The 25,383-nt window shown below is 46.2% G+C and overlaps 2 protein-coding genes across 3 annotated transcripts in view; both read left to right on the top strand.

The window, feature by feature from the left end:
* The window catches only part of sdhaf4 (succinate dehydrogenase complex assembly factor 4), a 139,505-nt gene extending 131,921 nt beyond the window's left edge, over positions 1-7,584 (top strand). Inside the window, exons 2-4 of one of the 2 annotated variants that reach the window (XM_055635034.1) lie at positions 2,739-2,815; positions 4,969-5,136; positions 6,711-7,584. In XM_055635034.1, the coding sequence (XP_055491009.1) occupies positions 2,749-2,815; positions 4,969-5,136; positions 6,711-6,820 (345 nt within the window). In that variant the 5' untranslated portion in view covers positions 2,739-2,748 and the 3' untranslated portion in view covers positions 6,821-7,584. Of the gene's footprint in view, positions 1-2,669; positions 2,816-4,968; positions 5,137-6,710 lie in introns of those variants that run through there. The other variant, XM_055635033.1, reaches the window with a different exon arrangement.
* Positions 7,585-11,859: 4,275 nt separating this feature from the next.
* Positions 11,860-25,383, top strand: part of LOC129696922 (stromal membrane-associated protein 1-like) — a 70,266-nt gene continuing 56,742 nt past the window's right edge. Inside the window, 3 exon segments of the mRNA XM_055635032.1 lie at positions 11,860-12,422; positions 20,112-20,245; positions 25,155-25,240. Coding sequence (XP_055491007.1) covers positions 12,305-12,422; positions 20,112-20,245; positions 25,155-25,240 — 338 coding nt within the window. The 5' untranslated portion in view covers positions 11,860-12,304.

Raw genomic sequence — 25,383 nt, 5'->3', positions numbered from 1 at the left:
CTGTTTCCGTGCTGTAATTGTTATATGGCTATATGGTAATGTGGTCGACAGGGCAGACGACAAATAAGATTGAAACACAGGGGAAAGATTGAAACACAGGGGACAACACCTGCCTCCCCCCTTCGGGGCGAGTACTCAAGTCCTGTGCTACGCAGCTAGCTCCAGTGCTCACTACATTATTCAACCTCTCCCTGGACAAGTCCGTGGTCCCTGCCTGCTTCAAAAAATCCATCATTGTACCGGTACCAAAAAATGCCTCCCCAGCCTGCCTGAATGACTACCGTCCGGTGGCCCTTACCTCGGTAGTCATGAAATGCTTTGAGAGGCTGGTGAAGAATCACATCTGCGCCTTCCTCCCTCGGAACATGGACCCGTTGCAGTTTGCATACCGTTCGAACAGGTCCACGGACGATGCGGTCTCCCAGGTCTTGCACACCGCTCTCTCCCATCTGGACAGCCAGAAGGGGGGCTACGTGAGGATGCTGTTCATAGACTACAGTTCAGCCTTCAACACGATAGTCCCCACCAGACTGGCCGGGAAGCTGCTGGAATTGGGGCTCAACACCTTCCTGTGTGCCTGGGTCCTGGACTTTCTCACCGCCAGGCCCCAGGTAGTCAAGATGGGAGGGAATACATCGAAGTCCCTCACCCTGAGCACAGGATCGCCCCAGGGTTGCGTCCTCAGCCCCCTATTGTACTCCCTGTACACACATGACTGTGTGGCTAGGTTCAGCTCCAATTCAATAATTAAGTTTGCTGATGACACTGTGGTGGTGGGCCTGATCTCAGACAATGATGAGAGGGCCTACCGGGAGGAGGTGGCTGATCTAGCACTCTGGTGCCAGGAGAACAGCCTCCTCTTGAACATCAAAAAAACGAAGGAGCTGATCATGGACTTTAGGAGGGCACATCATCCGAGGACGTACACTCCATTGAGTATAAATGTGGATCCTGTGGATAGGGTGAATTGTTTTAAATATCTGGGAGTCCACATCTCTGAGGATATGACATGGTCATCACACGCCTCAGCACTGGTGAGTAAGGCAAGGCAGCGCCTTTACCACCTCAGGCAATTGAGGAAATTCAGAGTGTCTCCGAGGATCCTCCAGTGCTTCTACGCAGCGGCGGTGGAAAGCATCTTGTCCGGGAACATTACCATCTGGTTCGGGAATTGCTCTTCCAAGGACAAGAAGGCTCTGCAGAGAGTAGTGCGTTCGGCCGAACGCACTATGGGAACTTCACTTACCCCCCTGCAGGAACTATACAACAGGAGGTGCAACTCCAGAGCAAACAAAATCATGAGAGACCTCTTCCACCCCTGCAACAGACTGTTCCAGCCGCTACGGTCAGGCAAACGCCTCCGTTGCCATGCAGTGAGAACGGAGAGGTTGAGAAGGAGTTTCTTCCCAGAGGCAATTCGGACTGTAAACGCCTTTCTCACCAGGGACTAACTGTACAGAACGTTTTTCCTTCTATTATTTATTATGTAAAATAATATGTGTGTTATGATTGTGTTTATAATTTGTTTGGTTGTTTTGTTGTTCCGCGAGCATTGCCACTTTCATTTCACTGCACATCTCGTATGTGTATGTGACAAATAAACTTGACTTGACTTGACTTGACTTTCCAACTATCTTCTTCCGTCCCCACCCCCCATCAGTCTGAAGAAGCGCCTCCACCCAAAACGTCAGCTCTCAATGTTCCCCAGAGATGCTGAGTTACTCCAGCAGATTGTGTCCTTTCCTGGCCCTTAATCTAAATCAAATATACCAAAGGAGCACCTCTAGTATCTTTGATCTAAATGCCTCGACTACAACTTCTTTACCATTCTATCTACTTGTGATGTCATTTTCTCTGTTGCAAAATTAGTGTCGGGCAAGTTAAAGAGACCCAGTGGGCAGAGGTAAAACGGGGAGAAGAGGACAAGAATTGACAAGGAAATGCAATTAGCAGGAGAACGCATAGGGGGAGAGGGAAAGAGAGAGATCTATTATAAAGTCATACAATCATACAGTGTGGAAACGGGCCCTTTGGCATAACATCGACCAACATGCCCACCTGGTTCCACCTGCATGCATTTGGCCCATGTCCCACTAAACCTGTCCTATCCATGTACCTGTCCAATGTTTCTTAAACATTACGATACCACCTGCCTCAACTACCTCCTCACCACCTCTGTGTGTGAAAAAAATACCCCATCTGCTTCCTATTAAATCTTGCACCCTCACCCTCTGCCTACTGTCTTTAAATATACTTCACTCAAACTCTGGGAAGCGCGGCTGCTTTAAAATACGCGATGAGGAAGTTGGCTGGCGATGGATGGATGGATGGCCTCTCATTTGTTGTTTGCCAAAAAAGGATGCGTTAGCAGAGGATGGTTTCGATCCATCGACCTCTGGGTTATGGGCCCAGCACGCTTCCGCTGCGCCACTCTGCTCCTGACAATGGGAGGCTCTTTCTACACAAACACATGGTTCGCGCCGAGAACAAACCGAAGACGTGCTGCTGTTTTGGGTCACGTGCCCCGCCCGCCGCGTCAGCGCCGTCCCCGCGTGACGTGTCCGCCGTAACTCCGCCCCTCGTGACGTGTACGCCGTATCCCCGCCCCGCGTGACTTGTCTGCCGTAACTCCGCCCCGCGTGACGTGTCCGCCGTAACTCCGCCCCGCGTGACGTGCACGCCGTATCTCCGCCCCGCGTCACGTGTCCGCTGTAACTCCGCCCCGCGTCACGTGTCCACTGCGCCGCCATGTCCGGGCTGCGCCGCGGGTTGTGGGCCGCGCTGGCGGCTCGGGACGCCGTCGGGCCTAGACTGGGTGAGACAGCGGGCGGCGCTGGGCGGGCAGAGGGCAAGAGGCAGGGCATGTAGGTGGGTGGGGGGGATATTAGGGATCCTGTAGTTGGAGGAGATGGTAAGGCAGGGGCCGCTGTTGTTGCCCTGTATGGGGAGGGGGTAGTGTTGCCTTAGAGTTCTTGCCATAGAGGGAGTACAGAGAAGGTTCACCAGACTGATTCCTTGGATGTCAGGACTGTCATATGAAGAAAGACTGGATAGACTCGGTTTATACTCTCTAGAATTTAGAAGATTGAGGGGGGATCTTATAGAAACTTACAAAATTCTTAAGAGGTTGGACAGGCTAGATGCAGAAAGATTGTTCCCGATGTTGGGGAAGACCAGAACAAGGGGACACAGTTTAAGGATAAGGGGGAAATCGTTTAGGACCGAGATGAGGAAAACATTTTTCACACAGAGAGTGGTGAATCTCTGGAATTCTCTTCCACAGAAGGTAGTTGAGGCCAGTTCATTGGCTATATTTAAGAGGGAGTTAGATGTGGCCCTTGTGGTTAAAGGGATCAGGGGGTATGGAGAGAAGGCAGGTACAGGATACTGAGTTGGATGATCAGCCATGATCATATTGAATGGCAGTGCAGGCTCGAAGGGCCGAATGGCCTACTCCTGCACCTATTGTCTATGTTTCTATGCCTTGTGTGGGGATGGAGGGATGTTGCCCCATGTGTGTGGGGGGTGAGGCAGGTTGTTGCCCTGTGTGTGTTATAGAGTGATACAGTGATGAAACAGAGAACAGGCCCTTCAGCCCAACTTGCCCACACCGGCCAACATGTCCCAGCTACACTAGTCCCACCCAAAGATACTAGAGGAGCTCTCCTCTAGTATCTTTGCTCCCACCTGCTTGCTCTTGGTCCATATCGCCCCAAACTTGTCCTATCCATGTACTTGTCTAACTGTTTCTTAAATGATGGGATAGTCCCAGCCTCAACTACCTCCTCTGGCAGCTTGTTCCATACATCCACCACCTTTGTGTAAAAAAAGTTACCCGTCAGATTCCTCTTAAATCTTTTCCCCTTCACCTTTAATCTATGTCCTCAGGTCCTCAATTCCCCTAGTCTGGGCAAGAGATTCTGTGCCGATCCATTCCTCTCATGATTTTATACATCTCCATAAGATCACACCTCATCTAAGGTATAAAGACCCAGCCTACTCAACCTCTGCCTATAGCTCAGACCCTCTAGTCCTGGCAACATACTCCTAAAGGTGTGTGGAGGAAGGGGGTTGGGGGGGGTGCAGTTGCCCTGTGTGTGTGGATGTGGGGGGGTGTTGCCCTGTAGGGGGTTGTCGGTAGTGAATTAATCGGGGGGGTGAGCCTCTCCGGTGGCAGGTTCCCGAGTCTAGTCAGAGTGGCTGTTCACTGCAGGTCCAGACAGTGGGCTGTTGAGTCAATTACTTGCCCCTCTTCCATACCTGGTGTGTACTGGCTCAGTGGGTTCTTTCCAATTTCAGTGGGCACCATAATTTCAGGCTTTCCTTCCATTGTAGACAAATTACTTGACATTTGTGTTAAAATCTCATGAACTATCCATTGGGTTTGCAAATGATCAATAATTAACGTCCAGGGGGAGGGAGAACCTGCAATCTACACATAGAGAGCTCCAGGTCAGGATTAAACTTGGGCTACTGGAGCTGTGAGAGCAGCTCTGTTAGCTGTGAAACTGTCACTCTTTGGTTGTCAAATTTCCTAATGCCTCAAAATGTTGGCTGTGTGGAGTTTGGATATTCATCCAATGAATCTATGCATTTCCCCTCGGTGCTCTGGCATCCTCCAACAACCCAAGACAGGCAGGTTCGTAGATTAATTGGACCCTAGTGTATAGATTAATAGTGGAATCTGATGGGAGTGTGGAGAGGTGAAAATGGGATTAATGTAAATGGGTAGTTTATGGTCAACAGGATCTCAATGTTAAAGGGCCTGTTTCCATGCTATATCTTTAACATCTAGTTTCTACATCTACAACTAGATCTACATCTAAAGTCCCTTCCCCCTGACTCACAGTCTGAAAAAGGACTCGAAATGTCACCTATTCTTTTTCTCCAGAGATACTGCCTGATCCGCTGTTACTCCACCCTTTTGTGTCTATCTTCACAATAATACTTTGTTTTTCTTTGTTGTAGGTGTTTTTCCATATGCAGGTTCTGCGCTCTGGAACACCTGGAGCGCATTCAGCTCCAAAACTGTGGGCCATGAGGGACTGAAAAAGGAGCCATTAAAAAAGCCTGAAACACCCGTTGGCCGCTTTGATCGTCCACAACATGACCCTCTGGGAGGAGATCTCCTGGAAAGTGAGTCTTCCTTTCCCAGCACTGATTTAGAATAGATTAGATTAGATTCCTTTATTGTCATTCAGATCATTCGGTCTGAACGAAATTTAGTTTCCCTGCAGTCATACATATAATAAAAAATGACAAAAACACACAATCAACACAAATTTAACATCCACCACAGTGAGTTCACCAAACATCTCCTCACAGTGGTGGAAGGCAAAATCTTAAAGTCTCTGTCTCTTCCCTCTTTGTTCTCCCTCTGCGCCGAGGCGATCCAGGCTCCAGATGTTGTGACCCCACCGAGTGATGGTAAATCCCGTGGCTCAACCATGCTCCACGAATGGGCCGGTTCAAACTCAGCTGCCGCTGCCACAGCTCCGAGGCCGAGTCGGGTCTCCGTTACTGCCGCCGCTACAGCTCTGAGGCCGAGTCGGGTCTCCGCTGCCGCTGCCGCTGCCGCTGCCTCCGCCACAGCTCCGGGGCCGAGTTAGGTCTCCGCTGGCATAGATTGAAGATTGGTTAAGGGGCAAACAACAATCACTTTTGGGGTGAAAAGCTGTGACAGGTAGGGTGCAGCATTGATCAGTAATGGGGTCCCACTTGTTCATGGTCTATATTAATGATTTGGATGAGGGTAGAAAGTGTAATATATCCAAGGAATCTGAAGAAAGATCCTGACCCAAAACGTCAGCTAGATGCAATCCCAAAGACGGCTTGTCAGCATCTCTGCTTTTTTAGAAGTTTAAACAGATTCAGTATGTCTCTGAAGACTCAAACTTTACAGATGTTGTCTAGAAAGTATCCTAACTGGCTGCACTGTGACCTGATATTGCAATTACACTAGAGGGTCCAGAGAGTGGTGGACTCATTCTGGTCTACCATGGGCTTCCCCTCCATTGAACGCATCTACAAGGCGTTGCTTCAAGAAGGTGGCATCTACCATCAGGGATCCCCACCATCTGGACTATGAGCTCTTCTTACTGCTACCGTGCATAAGTCTTAAGTCACACAGCACTAGATTCAAGAACAGCTACTTTCTTGAACCATCCTACGCAACTCTAACCCTATCTTGACAATAGAACATTTCAGCCTGCCGCTTGCACTACTTAGGACTTGTTTGTTTTTTTTCAAATTATGATTTTGCAAAGTTTTTCTTTTAGAATTTAAAGTGATTTATGTACAATTTATTTATTGTGTATTTTTTTTGAGTTTATATGCCTGTGGTGCTGCTGCAAGCAAGATTTTTCTTTGTAGCTGTGCCTCACTGTACTTCAGACAATTTATTTCCTGAAGAGCACTTCAGGGAATAAATGAACAAATAAGTTGGATTTTTACGCCAGTATTTGAATTTTTGTGATCGATGCTACATTTAATTTCATTCAATTTCACATCTTGTTACAATATACCTTAAATTCCCAACTCTCTGGCTGCAAATATCTAAAGATTAGGCTTCAATACTTGATGACAGAGCAGAATTAGACTGTTCTAAACCATGTGTTCTGACCTGTCATATATCTTGTTTGCACAGCCATTCTCCAGAGGACAGTTTGTTGCACAATAGGAAATTAAGCATCTGATATTCTGTTTTCTAGGGTTTCCTGAGAACATCAATCCAGTCACAAAGGAAAAGGATGGGCCAAGAGGCCCAGAACCTACTCGTTATGGAGACTGGGAGCGAAGGGGACGCTGTATTGATTTCTAGCGTTTCTATTGTGCATAAGTGAGATGTTTGTTGCTTGACTATTTTGTGGTTAGCATGTACAAATCCAGCTCTGACTTGATAATGCTGCTTTGTTCATGTTGATCGGTAGAGCTCTGTAATTTGGAATAGATGATACACTGTTTCATGGGATTACTCAGTTCGCTGAAAGGTAGAACAGTGCTTCAGAGTTTCTATGAAGCAAATGACCTATATAATTAAAAACATCATTGTATTCATAATTCAGAGATTTGAACCTAATTTCTAGATGAGTTGGTGATCTTGCATGCACTTCCTATATGTGTGCTAATGACATTTTAGTACAAAGGCAGCTGAGTGTGTGTTGCATTTCAGACAGCTGCTTCTAGCCACACCTACTGTGATTCAGTCATGATGGGCTCTGATGTGATACAGATATTCAATTGCCAAGTATGTGCAGTCATTGGGTGGTGTTCTTCACACTGATTGTATGTGGCTTGAAAAAACAGTCCCTGTAGAGTGTTCTTTGTGTTATGTCACCGTTATTGTTTCCTGTTACTCATTTTGGTTTCCACTGTTCAGAAGGATATGGGTTAAACACAGGTAAATGGGATTAGCGTGAATAGTTTGCCTGGGCGAATTGGATCAAAGAGCCTTTTTTGTGCTGAATGACTGACTCTTTGTTGGCATGAAAGAGCTACAAAGCTGTTGATCCACTGGAGCTGATTTGAATGAATGAATCAGTTAAATTGCTAAATGTTCCTTTGGTATAAAATAAAGCAGTTTTTTTTTTAAATTCAGTTTTTATCTCTTCAAATGCTACCTCAAATCCTGAGGATGTTGGTGGGGAGTGAGGCCTGTTTGAGTTTCCTCAGGTAGTGCAGTCGCTGATGGGCCCGTTTGACAATCCCAGTGTTGTTCCTGGACCAGGTGAGACTGTCTGTGATTTGCACGCCGAGGAACGTTATGTTCTCCACTCTCTCCACCGTGGTGCCACTGACGTTGAGGGGTGTGTGTTTTGGGCTGCGACCTCCTGGTCGACAATCATCTCCTTGGTTTTGTCGAACGTTTAGTTCCAAGTTGTTGTTGCCACACCAGTCCACTAGTTGTTTCACTTCCTTCCTATACATTGTTTCCTCCTCTCCACTGAGTTCCACCACTGTGGTGTAATCTGCAAATTTAATAATCCTGTTGTCCCTGAATCTGGCAGCACAGTCATGTGTGAGCAGTGTGAACAACAGCGGGCTGCGCACACAGCCTTGAGGGGAGCCGGTGCTCAGCGTGATCGAGCCTGAGGTTTTCTTGCTAACACGGACTTACTGCGGTCTCTGTCAGAAAGTCCAGGATCCAGTGACACAGGGTGGTGTTGAGGCCCAGCAGGGTTACTTTCTCCACAAGTCTCTGTGGGATGATAGTATTAAAAGCTGAGCTGAAGTCAATGTTTAGGATTCTGGTGTAGGTGTTTTTGTTTTCCAGATGAGTGAGTACTGTGTGCAGCGTAGTAGAGATGGCATCTTCTGTAGAACGGTTGGGGCGATAGGCGAACTGGAGGGGGTCTAACGATGAGGGGAGGCTGGCAGTAATGTGAGGTTTAACCAGGCCTTCAAAGCACTTCATTATTATGGGGGTCAGGGCGGTAATCATTTAGGCAGGCCACAACTTTTTTCTTTGCTATTGGGATTATTGTGGAAGTTTTGAGGCATGTGGGGACAATATCTTGACGAAGGGAGGTTGAAGATGTCTGTTAGCACATCTGCTAACTCATCAGCACATTCCTTGAGCACACGTCCCGGTATGTTGTCGGGTCCGACTGCTTTCCACGGTGTTGACCTTGGACAGGGTCCTCCGCGTGTCCATTGAGTCTATGATCAGGACTGGCTGGTCAGATGGTGAGCAGGGGCTGGCTCTCCCCTTGGGTGTGGTGTTAGCTGCATCAAAATGTGCAAAGAAATTGTTCAGTTTGTCTGGAAGAGAAGTGTCGGTGTCAGTTACCTGCTGCCTTGCCTTGTACCCCGTCAGTGTTTGGATTCCCTTCCACATCCTCCTGGTGTCTCCTGTGTCACAGAGGTGTCCCTGGATTTTCTCTGCATGGCATGTTTCGCTGCCTTGATCCCTTTTTTGAGTGCAGTCCTGGTAGATAGAAGAGCAGCTGTGTTACCGGCTCTGTAGGCTCCATCACGGGCCCTCAGCAGCGAGCCCACCTCTGCTATCATCCATGGCTTTTCATTTCCACATGCAGTAAAGTTTTAATGACAGTGACAACCTCGGTGTACTTAGCAATGTAGCTGGTTACAGTCTCTGCGTACTTCTCGATGTTGATGAGGTCATCATAGGATGCTGCTGTCCTGAACACATCCCAGTCAGTGTGCAGGAAGCAATCCTGTAGTGCTGAGGCTGCTCCCTCTGGCCAGACCCTGGCGTGTTTTCTCTCCGCTCTGGCTTGTTTTTGCAGTGGTCTGCAGGCTGGTGTTAAAAACGCTGAAATGTGGTCAGTGACCCAGGTGAGGGCGGGGGGGGCTGCCTTGTAAGCCTCTGGGGTGTTGGTGTAAACCAAGTCCAAGGTGTTCTCTTCCCTGGTCTCAAAATCCACATATTGTTTGAATTTTGGGAGCACAGTCTTAAGACTGGTGTGGTTAAAATCCCCGGCTACCACAATAAAGCTGTCAGAAGCTGATTTGAATGAATGAATCAGTTAAATTGCTAAATGTTCCTTTGTTATAAAATAAAGCAGTTTAAAAAAAATTCAGCTTTTATCTCTTCATATGCTACTTTGGTCAACTAAAAATTCCAAAAAGCAAAGGTGAAAACATCCAAGTCCGAAGATGATATAATTGTATCCTTGCGTTAAGCATGTGTATCTGTAGATAATGGGCTATATGGTTATACTTCTCAGCAACAATTCCCTCGGTTTGCTTGCAGGAATGACTCTCTGCACCTGACACAATATCTCTGGTAAAGCTGTTATGGTCTTGGTATGTCTCAGTTTGAATGTATTTTAACACAAATGAAAGCTAATTTTAGTTTTGCCTGTGCAAATATAATACAAAAATTTGCTGAAAGAGGTTGTCAATGGTAAATATGTAAACATTATTGAAATTTGTTTTGCATTTGCCCTTTGAAAACTGGACCCTGGTTCTGGGCCTAAAGTAGCTTTCAAAAGTGTATCAAGAATATTTCCTGAATCATTAAATATATTCTTCCAATAACCTCTAGTGTTATTTTCCCACTCTTCTACAATCTGAAAATGTAGACAATGTAAGGGTGTCGTGGATTATGCGGTGAAGGTAGGAGAATGGGGCTGAGAGGGAAAGATAGATCATCCCGATTCAATTTTAATTGTCATTGTCAGTGTACAGTACAGAGACAACGAAATGCATTTAGCATCTCCCTTGAAGAGCGACATAGCAAACGATTTGAATAAAAAAAAAAATAATAAGTGTCCGGGGGGGGGTGATTGGCAGTCACCGAGGTACGTTGTTTAGTAGAGTGACAGCGGCCGGAAAGAAGCTGTTCCTCGACCTGCTGGTTCGGCAACGGAGAGACCTGTAGCGCCTCCCGGATGGTAGGAGGGTAAACAGTCCATGGTTGGGGTGAGAGCAGTCCATGACTGAATGGTAGAGTAAACCTGATGGGCCGAATGGCCTAATTCTGCTATTAGAGCTTATGAACTAATGAGACCAGAGAGATTTGTCAGTCCTCAAATTGGGAACACCAGATGCAGTAGCTGAGGTTAGAAAAGGTACAGTGAACCTCTGCCTTACCTGGGAAGATTGTCGGGGTCTCTGGATTGAGTTGAGGGAGGAGGTATAAGGACAGATCTTAACTTCTCCTGTGGTTGCAGGATAAAGTATCTGGGGAAAGATGGTTTGGTTGGATGTGATGAGTGAACCAAGGAGTTGCGGCGGAAGCGGTCTCTGTGAATGGTGGAAAGGGGGGAAGATGTGATTGGAATAGTTAGATGCAATTTCTGATTCCCTCCTAAAAGCCCATTTTGGAGAGCATATCCATCATGTGCATGTATTATATACTATCAAAGGCCTTCTGATCCAAGCTGACCAGCAGGCGTCCAACCCTTTGCCCCGCATGTAGATGATGGTATCCCTGAACAGCACAAAGTTGCCTGAGATTTCCCTGCCAGCTACAGCACAGCTTAAGAGAGGTGGATAATCTGTTCCAGAGAAGACTTCACCCGGTTGGTGGGTCTGATGGGCCACTGTGCACAGATAATGATGGGTGGGGGGGGGGGGGTGGTGTAAAAGAATGTCCAACATTGCCCCCATCCTGATGGACACTTTTGTGTGTGTGTGTGCGCGCGCGTGCGTGCATCAGGCTCTGCATGGAGCCAAACCACATGGATTGAACCCTGGTCTTGGTGCTGTGAGAGAGCAATACCACTGCGGCTCTAAACGACCAGGAACAATCTCGTTATCAGGTTTGAGGCACTCTAGGGGTTGTTATATTTGGCACAGGTGTGGCCCATCCCTGCATTCCTGAAGAGATGTAGGGATGATCTGTCCTGAATGAAGTCGGGACAGACACAAAATGCTGGAGCAATTCAGCGGGATAGGCAGCATCTCTGGAGAGAAGGAATGGGTGTCGTTTCGGGTCGAGACCCTTCTTCAGACTGATGTCCGGGGAGAGGGAGATACATAGATAAGGAAGTGTAAGGTGTGAAAGTGTGGGAATGGGAGGGGCAATTAAAGTGTCTAGCAACCGGGAGATCAGGTAGGTTTAGGCGGACTGAGCGGAGGTGTTCAGCGACACTAGCGCCGAGCCTGCGCTTGGTAGCGCCGATATATAGGTGTCCACACCTGGAACAGTAGATGAGGTTGGAGGACGTGCAAGTGAACCTCTGCCTCACCTGAAAAGACTGTCAGGGTCCTTTGACGGAGTCATAGGAGGAGGTATAGCGAATGTTGCCCTGTCCTACCCTGTGCCCCTCCCCCCATGCCCTGTACCCGCACGTTCCCTCCGCCCCCGCGCCACTGCCTTCTGACGAAGTGGACTTGCGTCACCCCGCGGATGACGACATGATCTCACCTGCCAGCGCAGCGATATGGAACAAACCGCCGATCGGCGAATCGTTCCGGAACCCGAATGTATTCCGGAGGTGATGAGGTCGAACTGGCGTCCCGCAAGCGGCGGTGGTAGTTTATATTGCATCGATGCCACGCATGCAACTTCGTTTTGTGGAACGAATTTGGTTCGAATGAAAACAGAGGTTGATTTCGGGTTTCCTTTGCCAACCTGAACTCAAAAGGCGGAATTTTGTTGGCGCTATTTCGCGCGGGCGGCAGAGACGTTGGGGCGCCGGTGCTGCGGGGGGTGAACGGGCGCCGCTTCCGCTCGGCGGCGCCGCCATATTGAAGGGGGAGCGGACACGGAGAGAGCGGAGGGAGGGAGCGGCCGTGTGTGTCCGTGTCCTGTTACCCCGGGCCCCACCCGCCCCGACACGGCCTGACCCGGCCCGACAAACACACACAGACACACAGGCAGGCAGCTGCAGCCATGGCCACCCGCTCGGAGCGAGAGAAATCGCAGAAGCAGAACGAGCAGCACCAGACCATCCTGTCCAAGCTGCTGCGGGAGGAGGACAACAAGTACTGCGCCGACTGCGAGGCCAAAGGTAACGTCGCTGCCGGGCCGGCGGGCGGACAGTCAGGATGGGGCCGGCCTGGTCTGGTCTGGTCTGGACCGCCGGTTGCCGCAGTGACCTTTATACCGGGGCCCTGGGGATGCGGGAGCTGGATGGGCCGGGATGGGGGAGCTGGATGGGCCGGGATGGGGGAGCGGGATGGGGGGATGTTGGGGTTTGTGCCGTGATGGGGGGAGCTGGGATGGGCCGGGATGAGGGAGCGGGATGGGGGAGTTGCATAGGTTGGCCGTGATGGGGGAGCTGGATGGGCCGGGATGGGGGAGCTGGATGGGCCGGGATGGGGGAGCCGGATGGGCCGGGATGGGGGAGCCGGATGGGCCGGGATGGGGGAGCCGGATGGGCCGGGATGGGGGAGCCGGATGGGCCGGGGATGGGGGAGGGGATGGGCCGGGATGGGGGAGCCGGATGGGCCGGGATGGGGGGAGTTACATAGTTTGTGCCGGGATGGGGGAGCTGGATGGGCCGGGATGGGGGAGCCGGTTCGGCCGGGATGGGGGAGCCGGTTCGGCCGGGATGGGGGAGCCGGGATCGGCCGGGATGGGGGAGCTGGATGGGCCGGGATGGGGAGCTGGATGGGCCCGGATGGGGGAGCTGGATGGGCCGGGATGGGGGAGCCGGTTGGGCCGGGATGAGGGAGCTGGATGGGCCGGGATGAGGGAGCTGGATGGGCCGGGATGGGGGAGTTGGATGAGTTGGGATAGGTTGTGGGCCGGGATGAGGGAGTTGGATGGGCCGGGATGAGGGAGCTGGATGGGCCGGGATGAGGGGAGCCTCTCTCCGTCGCCCTTCCGAAACCCACCCGAATGGTCAGTGTTCCGGCGGCGCCGTTCATCCTCCCCCTCCGCCAGCGCTGCTTGTAGTCCGGCTCCACACATTCATCTCTATTGCCTGCCGTCGGCAGTAACTTTCCGGATAGAATCACGAACATAACATCAATACAGCCAGTTTTGATTCGTGGGTAAATAAATCAGTGCCCCTGCAGAGAAGGAAATTCGATATTAACGGTTTTGCCGTGAGCGTAAAACTTCCATTCCTATTTAGCGTTGAAATTACGAAGGGGGGAAAAACTGATCAACATGACAGCTTGGTTGTATCAGTTACTTGCATATATATATTACAGTCAAACGTAAAGGGTCAAGTGTTGTACTCTGGATCAACCGAATGGTACACGTGACAACAAAAGACCTTTGAAACCTTTGAATTCATCTTTTGTCGAAATAATGTTCCCTTAAGTAGTTAATGTTGCCATGTAGATTAGGTTCGTTCCAGAGGACTGGATCATTGACCTCGAGTGTTATCTATGTGGAATTTGTACAGACGCTCCGTTACTGCGAGTGCCCCCAGGGGACTCTGGTTTCCACTCGCATCATGACGATGTGTAGGTCATAGTTATCGTGGCCACTATAAATGTCTCCATTTGTATCAGCCACAGTTTTCTATCTGTGCTTAACTTGAGGAGCATCTTTTTGATATCTAATTATGTATACTCCATAAATAGCTATTGAATTCAATACGGATGGCCAATTGTTTTAAACCGCTCAGTTCGCATTAACCAACCTGATCTCCCAGTGGCTCAGCACTTCAACTCCCCTTCCCATTCCGAATCCGACCTCTCTGCCCTGGGCCTCCTCCATGGCCAGAGTGAGTCCCACCGCAAATTGTAGGAGCAACACCTCATATTTCGCTTGGGCAGTTTACATCCCAGCGGTATGAACATTGACTTCTCCAATTTCAGGTAGTCCTTGCTTTCTCCCTCCTTCCCCTCCCCTTCTCAGCTCTCCCACAGCCTACTGTCCCCGCCTCTTCCTTTCTTCTTCCGGCCCCCACATCAGTCTGAAGAAGGGTCTCAACCCGAAACGTCACCTATTCCTTTGCTCCATAGATGCTGCCTCACCTGCTGAGTTTCTCCAGTATTTTTGCCTACCTTCAATTTTTCCAGCAGTTCTTTCTTAAACAATTGTTTTAAATCCTGTGTTTGTATGTTGTCTAGTCAATAGATGCTGTTTGCCAGTAGAGGAAAATCAAACAGCAGATGCTGGCAATAGGAAATACAGAAAATACTGGAAGTACTCAGCATATGGGTCAATGTCCATGTGAGAGAGGGTGAATATATTGGGTTAAATACTGCTTAATGTCCAGAAACATTAAAAAAAAAAAAATTCCTTCAAGATCTATCATGATTGAGAATGCCTTTTAACATCATAAGTTCTAGAGAACAATTACAACTTTTCTTGTCTATCCACATAATTAAAACCCCTCACTTTTGCTGTCACTACTTGACCTACACATTTTGCTTAAACTAGTTAATATCATGAACAGAATTTTGAGGCTTAATAACTTGTAACTGAAATTTGGCAGTGCTATCTGCTGCAAAGGATCTTTTGGGATGAGTCAACTGTCATTTGCTCAAAATCTCAAAAAGTGCTCTTGTCATGTGGTGTCTGTCTTTTCCGTATGCAATTTGTCCTCTAATCTATAGTTATGATGAAAATGTGTAACTCTAGGTTTCATTTTTTTAAATTCAAAGCATTTCAAAATGTTGCTGTCCTCAACTTCATTTGCTTAGTGGGCCCACTGTTTGTGTGCCACAGACCCAATTGTAGTGCAAACTGTGGTTGAATAAAACTTGTAGTTTCTTTCCATCAGTCTCGACCATTTCTCTATGCAATATTGAACCTCTCCAAGATTGTTCGAGAGTGCATATGGGAGCAAATGTGAAAACTGTTCAGCCTGCATTACCTCCACTACAGAACCAAGGTCACTCTAATCTGTCATTGACTGCACCATGGATCACATGTGTATGTATGCATCTGGAGTTCAAACCCTTTGATTTTCAATATCTCAGGACTCGTCACTCAGCACAAGCAGGCATCAATTATGATTATTCATCACTTCCGATGATGAACATTCTCTTCCTCTCTTTCAACTCTCAGTTTCTATGTCCATCTTTCCTATTTGCTTTCCTTCTTCAAAACTGAATTGGGTTGCAATGTCACAAATGTGATCGGTGTGATGGCATCCGAGATGGTCTATTTCTCCCACCCCCTCCCTTCGTACCTCTGCTGTGCATCCCTTTGTTATGGTTGGTCACAGCATCCACCAGTGGAACTTCTCAACTGATGGTGTAGTTGTATGGCTATGCATTTGTCTGTTTAATAATTTTAATCCATCGGACCTAGCTGGTGGCCATAACACTTTCTATTCCTGTGTTATTTCCTTAACCATAACACTTTTTATTCCTGTGTTATTTCTTCAGACTGGAGATGGGTCTCGACCCGAATCGTCACCCATTCCCTCTCTCCAGAGATGCTACCTGTCCTGCTGAGTTACTCCAGTTTTTTGTGTCTATCTTTGGTTTAAACCAGCATCTGCAGTTCCTTCGAATGCATTTTTTAGTTTTCTCTCTTATGCAGCTTGAAAAGCTCAACCTCAGATAATTAATCATCCAAGGAGAGAGAAATAGTTAATGTTGGACAGTTTTTGGTGAAGCTGCAAGGGTATTAATAGGATATTTTCAACAATTTAAATCTATGACTGTCTGGTTGCTGAATACTTCCTGCTTTATCTTTCAAAATCTATCAGACATGAATGCTTCAAAATGTCTATTCTTCGAACTCTTATCTCCAGGGTGGCCATTCCAACTACAATTTCTTCAGATACCAGGGCCATGGAAGTTAATTATGGTTGATATTGTATGGAACCTGCCCAGGGCTTGACGTACATTACAATGTGTGGGTGACATGGTCGTACATAAAATCCTAGCTGCGGTCTCATGAGAGATTTACAAATGTTTGCATGACTTCCTTGTTCCTGTCCATTGTTTTTTATGTGTTTTACAATGTGGTGTGGCAGGATTGTGCATACAATCCCAGCTGAGGCCTCACCAGAGATTTTGAAATGTTTGCATGACTTACTTGTCTTTATTTATAAAACAGCCACTTATGTGCTGCTTTATCTCGCCTCCATCAAAAAAGAGAAATATTATTTTGAGATCCCTCACATCAGTCTGAAGAAGGGTTTCGACCCGAAACGTTGCCCATTTCCTTTGCTCCATAGATGCTGCCTCACTCGCTGAGTTTCTCCAGCATTTTTGTCTACCTTTGATTTTCCAGCATCTGCATTTCCTTCTTGAACAATATTATTTTGATAGTCTCTCTCAAAGTAGAGAGGGTGTATGTTATTTATCCATTTAATGCTTCAGCTAGAATATTGGTGCACAATCAAATGGGAGAAATCGAAACTGGAACCCATTGAGTGGAAGCCGGATGTAAGCTGGGAAGTATTAATGTCATGGCAATAATCAGATGCATATGGACAAGTGGGATTGTGCTTTGTAGTTGAAATGATAATGGTCTGTGTGTTGACAAACTAGTGTTGTATGGTGTCAATGATTTTGAACTGGGACTGATTTATTGGTCAACCAAAAGAGGTGAATATGCCATCATATGTCTAATTTGATTGTGATTGAACGATTTCACTGAAGTTGGTAAACTTCATGATAAAATTAAACTAAGAATTGTTTGTTAACTAAAGGAAGACTGGAACTATGTGAACATGATAAGGAATAAAACATGCTTGATAAGTGTAAGTGAACTTTAAACAAGTGCTTGATTATTAATAGTTCAAATCAGTCAGTTGTTGATCATGTTGGCAGGTTTTGTGACTGCTTGAGTTTTTGGAAATGTTTTAATCAGGACTTTCATTCTATTGGACATCTCCAAGGTTAAAGGATGACTCAATTTTTGTTTTGAATAATTCAATTTTGGCAAATATGAATGGAATAAAAACATCAAGCAATTTATCCTGAAGTTTGTTTTTGCTTTTCGATGGAAAATGTCAAATTAATTCTCTTAAGGCGGGTCGGCAACCTACGCCCCCCCCCCCCCCCCCCCCCCCCCCCCCCGTAACCCGAAATCATCCGACCCGCGGGCCCAAAATCCCCCCCCCCCCCCCCGTAGCCCCCCCCCCCCCCCCCCCCGTAATTATCCGACCCGTAGACTTCCATCACATCTGGTACCTCCCGAGGCCGCAGCGCCCAGGCAATGGGGGAGCCGCAGAGTCCCGAACTCTGGCTGTACAGCATCCTGCGTAAAGCCGCCGGCACAGCAGCGCACCTTCTGTGTCTGGGCTTCACTGTCGGGATCGGGGTTGTCAATAGGCCGGGGACAAGTGAGTGTGAGTTGCCGCCACCTTCAGGACAGAGCCAAGGCAATGCTCCGTAGGTACGCCATGTTCGTGAGCGCAGGTAATAGGGGCCAGTGCTCCGGGTGGCGTCCTCGAAGGGGCGGGATCTTTGTGAACACGTGATTTGATGCCTGCCATCCGGGGCGGGATCCATGTGTGCACGTGATAGATGTGGCCCGCCATCCACTTGCAGACATGCATCCTTGCCCCTATGCAGAACCAGGTTGCTGACCTGCTCTTAGATTTGTTAAACCAAAGCATTTGTCTGAAACATTGGCTTTCTAAAGTTCTGAATTTTGAAAGGATTCTCAAGAAGCATTTTTAATCATGTATAATCCAAATTGTCTGGCTTTAAACATTCCCTGGGTTTAGGGTATCATGAGCATGAACATTTTTATCTGAATGGAATGTTTTTTCTAATTTCGGGGTTCATATTTTATATTGCTACTTCAAAGGTTTGTTGACAATGCAATTCTGCCTTCTGGTGTCTTGCAAAGGTTGAATCCACATAACTGCTGCCTTAAACCTGCAAATGTTAAGATCGCATTATTGTGGTAATAGGCTGTTTTGTACTGATGGTACTTTTCAAATAAAAGTGCATTAAATGGTTCCTTGAAAAATATTTGAAAGCTGTAAATGTTGGACTCTGCTTTTCTTACCTGCCTAGCAAAAGTAATGGGGAATTCAAAGAATATGTTGCTATCTTTATATTTGTGAAAGGATTTGACTACTGGATTAATCTCTCATTGCAGTTACCTAGAGTCTTGGTAATTTTTTGGTCTCCTTGCCGTAAAAAGGTTTATACCTTCTATAGTGGAGTGCAGCAGATTTTAACAGATGTTTTCTTGGTATGGCAAGTCTTTCAAATGAGATGATCTTATTGATACACAGACAGTTCTTGGAGGACTTGACAGGCTAGATATTTATCTTGGCTGACGAGGAACTAGAGGTTCATGTCTCAAAATAAGGAGAAGGCCATTTAGCACTGAAATTAAGAAATGTCTTTTCTGTGAATATTTAGAATTCTCTACCCTGGAGGGCTGTGAAGGTGCACTCTTTAATTTGTATTTAAAGCTGAATCCTCTCTCCATAAGCTGATTTTCCAGGTATTAAATAAATTGGATTTTATTTTAAAAAAAAAAAGGTAATTTGGCCCTTTAAGTGTGCTTTGTCCGTACTAGTCAGGGAAGGCTTGAATCAACCTAATCGATAGTTGATCATCCAAATTCAATATTGATCCTGTTTAAGAAGGAACTGCAGATGCTGGAAAATCGAAGGTAGACAAAAATGCTGGAGAAATTCAGCGGGTGAGGCAGCATCTAAGGAGCGAAGGAAATAGCCAACGTTTCGGGTCGAAACCCTTCGAAGGAATACTCAACTCACTTGTACCCGGCCTATTGACAACCCCGATCCAGACAGTGAAGCCCAGACACAGAAGGTGCGCGGCTGTGCCGGCGGCTTTGCGCAGGATGCGGTACAGCCAGAGTTCGGCACTCTGCGGCTCCGCCATTGCCTGGGCGCTGCGGCCTCGGGAGGTACCAGATATGATGGAAGTCTGTGGGTCGGATAATTACGAGGGGAAAAATACGCCTGCGTGTCGGATGATTTCGGGTTACGGGCCGCATTCGGCCCGGGGGGGCGTAGGTTACCGACCCGCCTTAAGAGAATTAATTTGACATTTTCCATTGAAAAGCAAAAACATGCGTGATTCCCAGCTGCTTTAAGAGGGCACCAGTAATACCGATGCCCAAGAAGAGCAAGATGACGTGCCTCAACAACTAACGTCCAGGTTCTGGAACAGCTTGTTCCCTACCGCCATTTGGCTATTAAACATTCCAACTTCAAATAAGCTCTGAACTACATAGACTATTATTGTTATTATTGCATTATCATTGTATGTGTATGTGTGTATTTGTGAATATGTGCATACACACAGAATTTTTTTTGCTCTTTAATTATATTGTTTACAGTGTACCATGTTTGCATATTCTGTTGTGCTGCTGCAAGTAAGAATTTCATACTGAAGAAGGGTCTTGACCCGAAACGTCACCCATTCCTTCTCTCCAGTGATGCTGCCTGGCCCGCTGAGTTACTCCAGCTTTTTGTGTCTATCTTAAGAATTTCATTGTTCCATCTGGGACATATGACAATAAAACGTCTTGACTCTCTTGACTTGACATTAGGGCCAATTGTAGCGGCCAATTAACCTACAAACCTTTGGTATGTGGGAGGAAACTGAAGCATCCGGTGGAATCACGCATGGTCAGAGGGAGAACTAGCAAACACCACACAGGCAGCATCCGAGGGCTCTGGGAATGTGAGGCTGTAGCTCTACCAGCTGCCACTGCCGCCCTGCAAATTATTTTTAATGGAAAAGTTTACATTTAATTGCGGAAAACAGCAATGACAATTCCAATTGTGTGCAAAACATTATACAAGGATTTTATTTGACCTTTTTTATCTTTTATCCTACAGGTCCAAGATGGGCTTCTTGGAATCTTGGCGTATTTGTTTGTATCCGCTGTGCAGGGATCCACCGTAATCTTGGTGTTCATATATCACGAGTTAAGTCTGTAAACTTGGATCAATGGACACCAGAACAAATCCAGGTAAAAACAACATTTATTTTCTACTTCCTGGTTATAATATTTCTGTTAATTGTTAAAACCTTAACTGAAATTGCTCTCATTTGAATTCATTGCATGCCTATGGTGAATTTGTATTGTTCTTGATATAGGTATTTATCTTCCAGTGTCAGAGGAAAATTACCTCTAGTTCTGTGGCAAGGAGAATAGTCTTGGAGCATGGAAGCAAGCCCCTTTGGCTCGCCATGAACATGCTATCTGCCCATCCTAACTAATCCCACTTTATTCTCACTTTTCTATCAGCTGCACTAAATTCTCCCGCTTGAGTGGGCAAAGTGGCTAATGGAGTACAGCGTGGCAAAGTATATGATCAAGCACTTTGGTAGAAAGATTAAAGGCATTTTATAAATGGAGAGAGGATTCAGAAAGGGGACTTGAGGTGCTAATGCAGGATTCCCAAAAGGTTGAGTTGATGGTAAGGAAAACCAAATGCAATGTTTGCATTCATTTTGACAGGACTGGAATATAAAAGCATCTAATGTTGAGGCTTTATATTGTAAGCAGTTTCAGGCCACAGATCTGAGGATGTGGCATTGGAAAGGGTCCAGCGGAGGTTTATGAGAATGATCTCGGGGATGATTGGGTTAACATAAGAGGAGCGTTTGATGGCTCTGGGCCTGTACTTGCTGGAGTTTGGACGAATGAGGGGGTTGGGGGATTGGGGGATTTCACTGAAATCAAGGCCTAATGTAAGGCCTAGATGGTATGGATGTAGAGAGGATGTTTCCAGTAGTGGTCTAGGACCAGAGGGCACAGTCTCAGAATAAAAGGATGTTCCTTGATAATGAAGATGAGGAGAAATTTATTTCGCCATAGGGTCGTGAATCTGGAATTCATTGCCACTGATAGCTGTGGAGGCGAAGTCATTGGGTATTTTTAAAACTGTTCATAGATTCCCAAGGATGGTGTAACCAAGTTTTGGTTAAAGCTGATAATTTCAATTAATCATCAAATCAGACACAGAAACAGGCCATTTGATCCAACTAGTCTATGCTGACATGTAGGCACTTTTGATATTGATCTCCGCTCCCAGCACTTGGTCCATAATTTAAATGTCCAGGTGATTCGTGCTTGTGTGGATACCTTAATGCTGTCAGTGACCCAGCTTCAACCACACTCTCAAGTTGTGCATTGTGCATCTAAGCGAAGAAAGGCACCCTTATACCCCCTCTAAATCTCTTCCACCTTACTCTAATTCTGTCTGCCCTACTTTCATTTCTGATATAGGAAAATATTTCCTGCAGTTTACCCCATCTTTCGCCCTCAATTGTGTATACCTGTCATGTACTCTCTCGACCTCTTCCTCTCTGGGGAAAACACACTTAACACTTTCCTCATGCCTGAACTGTTCCATCCTGGAGATAACATCTTGTGAATCGCCTATGCACTGTCACAATGCTCTCATATATTTGCTGCAACCAGACCAGACCTCAGTGCAGTGCTTCCACTAAGGTCTGACCAATAATTTAAGAGCATAATCTCTATTTCCAGCTAATGGATGTCGGTATCCCACAAGCTTTCCTAACCTTGTTATCTATCTGGGTGATTATGCCTTCCACATTCAAGTATATTACAAACAATGGTCCTACCACCAATCCGTGTAGGACATCACTATGGAAGATATGCATAATGCTCCGCTCTGGACCATTTGGAGAACAAAAACTCATATGTCAGGCTGTTATTCATTGATTACAGCTCGTCATTTAACACAATCATCCCCTCCAAGCTGGTTACCAAACTCGCAGAACTGGTTCTCTGCACATACCTCTGCAATTGGATCCTCGACTTCCTCATTCACAGACCACAGTCTGTTCATAATGGTGGAAATGGGTCAGCCTCGATAACAATCAGCACGGGAGCACCTCAAGGCTGCGTGCTCAGCCCCCTGCTGTACTCGCTCTATATTCATGACTGCGTAGCCGGTAACAGTGCGAACTCCATCATCAAGTTCGCTGACGACACCCCTGTTGTGGGACGTATCACTGATGGGGATGAGTCAGAGTATAGAAGAGAGATCGAGCAACTGTCCATATGGTGCCAGCACAATAACCTGGCCCTCAACACCGGCAAAACCAAGGAACTGATTGGACTTTGAAAGGAGTAGGATGGGGACCCACAGTCCCGTTTATATCAACGGGCCGATGGTTGAAAGGGTCAAGAGCTTCAAATTCCTGGGCGTGCACATCTCTGAAGATCTTTCCTGGTCCGAGAACACTAATGCAATTATCAAGAAAGCACATCAACCCCTCTACTTCCTGAAAAGATTACGGAGTCGATTTTTCAAGGAGGACTCTCTCTAACTTCTACAGGTGCACAGTAGAGAGCATGCTGACCGGTTGCATTGTGGTTTGGTTCGGCAACTTGGGCACCCTGGAGAGGAAAAGACTACAAAAAGTAGTAAACACCGCCCAGTCCATCATCGGCTCTAACCTTCCTTCCATTGAGGGGATTTATCGCAGTCGCTGCCTCAAAAAGGCTGGCAGTATCATCAAAGACCCACACCATCCTAGCCACACATTCATCTCCCTGCTACCTTCAGGTAGAAGGTACAGGAGCCTGAAGACTGCAACGACCAGGTTCAGGAATAGCTACTTCCCCCACAGCCATCAGGCTATTAAACCTGGCTCGGACAAAACTCTGATCATTAATAACCCATTATCTGTTATTTGCACAATCAGTTTATTTATTCATGTGTGTATATATTTATATAATGGTATATGGACACATTGATCTGTTTTGTAGTAAATGCCTACTATGTTCTGTGTGCTGAAACAAAGCAAGAATTTCATTGTCCTATCAGGGACATATGACAATAAACTCGAACTTGCAATTGCAAAAACAACCCTTTAATGTCACTGTCTCCAGAAGGCAAGGTTGGTTTGCCAATTAGCTCTGTATCCCATTAGATTTAACCTTTTGCACCATGTAGGATCATGTCAAAGACCTTGCTAAACTCCATGTAAATCGTAATTACTACCCTGCCCACATTGAACTATTTAAATAGGTAATAGCTTAATAATCAAATTGGTCTGACTGGATTGGCCCTTGGCAAATCCGTGTTAGTCATAGAATACCGAAACAGGCCCTTCAGCTCGACCCATCTGTGCTGACCTAAATGCCTCTTCTAAATTAGTCCCAATCAGATTCAGATTCAATTTTAATTGTCATTGTCAGTGTACAGTACAGAGACAACGAAATGCAAATTCACGTGTATTTGGTCCATATCCCTCTTTGGGGGGGAAATGTTGCCTCTCTAGTTCCTATTAATTTCTTCCCCCTCTTAACTTAAATCTATGCTTGATTTCCCTAACCCTGTGAAAGAGACTGCATTTTTCCTAATTCTTCTTGATTATCTGTTGCTACTGACATTTTTTCTTCAACCAGTTGTTTCCAGTTTATTGTTGCAAAATTATATCTTGGCGAGATCGACATTTTAGAACTTGCTCCCTACTGCTCTTCGTTCCATTACTAAATCTATTATTGCTGTCTTGTTAGTGCTTTTTTCTGTAGCTGATTTTTTTTTAAACAGACTGGGAAGGTTGGGTACAGAAATTTGAGTACACTTCCACTGATTGCCCTTTTTATTCTTCGATCAGCCCTCATAATTTCATATGTTCATTTGATGTGTCATCCTTCCTCACTATTGTACTTGTTTCCTTAACTGATATTGCAACAATTTTAACTCAATCTGCCTCTTCTTAAACCCTGTAGCCAGGAATATTCAGCTGTTACTTTTGGCCATCTTTATGCTATGTCAAGGGCATAATGTCATAATCACATGAGTCACTGACTTCAGTTTTCTGGTCTTTATTTCCAGAACTCTTTGCACTATCAAAATTTGTTTCCTTTACTCCTGTTTTTGTTCTGCTTTCAAAACATTCTCCTTCCAGATTAAGTTATTAAAATGCTATCTTCCAAACGGAATTTTGCCTAATCCTTCATATAACTGCTGTTTTATAGCAGTACTAGAGAACTAAAGATGTTGATCCCATTCTTATTGGGATGCAACCTACCTGAGCTATAGAAACCACACATTGTGAATTTATGGAATTCCCTGCCACAGAGGGCAGTGAAGGCCAAATCACTGGATGGATTTAAGAGAGAGTTAGATAGAGCTCTAGGGGCTAGTGGAGTCAAGGGATATGGGGAGAAGGCAGGCACGGGTTATTGATACGGGACGATCAGCCATGATCACAATGAATGGCGGTGCTGGCTCGAAGGGCCGAATGGCCTCCTCCTGCACCTATGTTCTATGTTTCTATCCTCCAGCACTACTTTATGTGATTGTTGTGTGATCAATCAGACAATTGATGTGTGATTGTGTCAACGTCAACACATTTTATGTTGATATTTATGTGATTGTTGACACGTGCTGCTCTCAATAATCTGGATATTATTTCCATCTTGAGTTCCAGTGTTTCACTTCCTCTACCTCCCTGTAAATAGTTCCCAGACCACATCCTCCTTTGTCATGGGTGTCGATGTGAACCACAACCTATGGCTGCTTGTTTTTCTCACTCCATCTTCTGTAGTTACTGAGTGAAGGCCATGACCCTGGCACACAGCAGGCATAATTCCTATCCTGGAATTGTGCCTGTGGCTATTCTTGACTGCTTCCTCCCATACCCCCAAACAAAAGACCTGAATTCTCTTATTACCATGGTTCTGTTTTTTGATTCGGACATATTGAATGGGGACAATTGCTTAACTATGGCCTGTATTCTCTCATCCAGTTGGGCATTTGCAATTCATTGATCTGTCTTTACCAATAAAAACATTTGAAATGGGTGTATTTAATGTGGTCGCACATTTGCCTAATTTTGTCTGAAGCAGGTTTTAAGAGTTACTAACTATGTTCGCTTCTGCTTCACAGTGTATGCAAGATATGGGAAATACCAAGGCTCAACTTCTGTATGAAGCAAACCTTCCTGAACATTTCCGGCGCCCTCAAACTGACCAGTATCCTTATCTTTGTGTAGCAAAAGGTGATATCCAATATAAAAGGGTGAATGGAGGAAGCTCAGGATGTGATAGACGTTATTTCTGTCGGTGCTGATTTTATGTCGCAGTCCATGGCACAGTATTTAATAATTCAGAAGTGG

Source organism: Leucoraja erinacea, chromosome 5, assembly GCF_028641065.1.
Source record: "Leucoraja erinacea ecotype New England chromosome 5, Leri_hhj_1, whole genome shotgun sequence".
NCBI classification, from domain to species: Eukaryota; Metazoa; Chordata; class Chondrichthyes; order Rajiformes; family Rajidae; genus Leucoraja; species Leucoraja erinaceus.
This window is presented reverse-complemented; position numbering and strand designations above follow the sequence as displayed.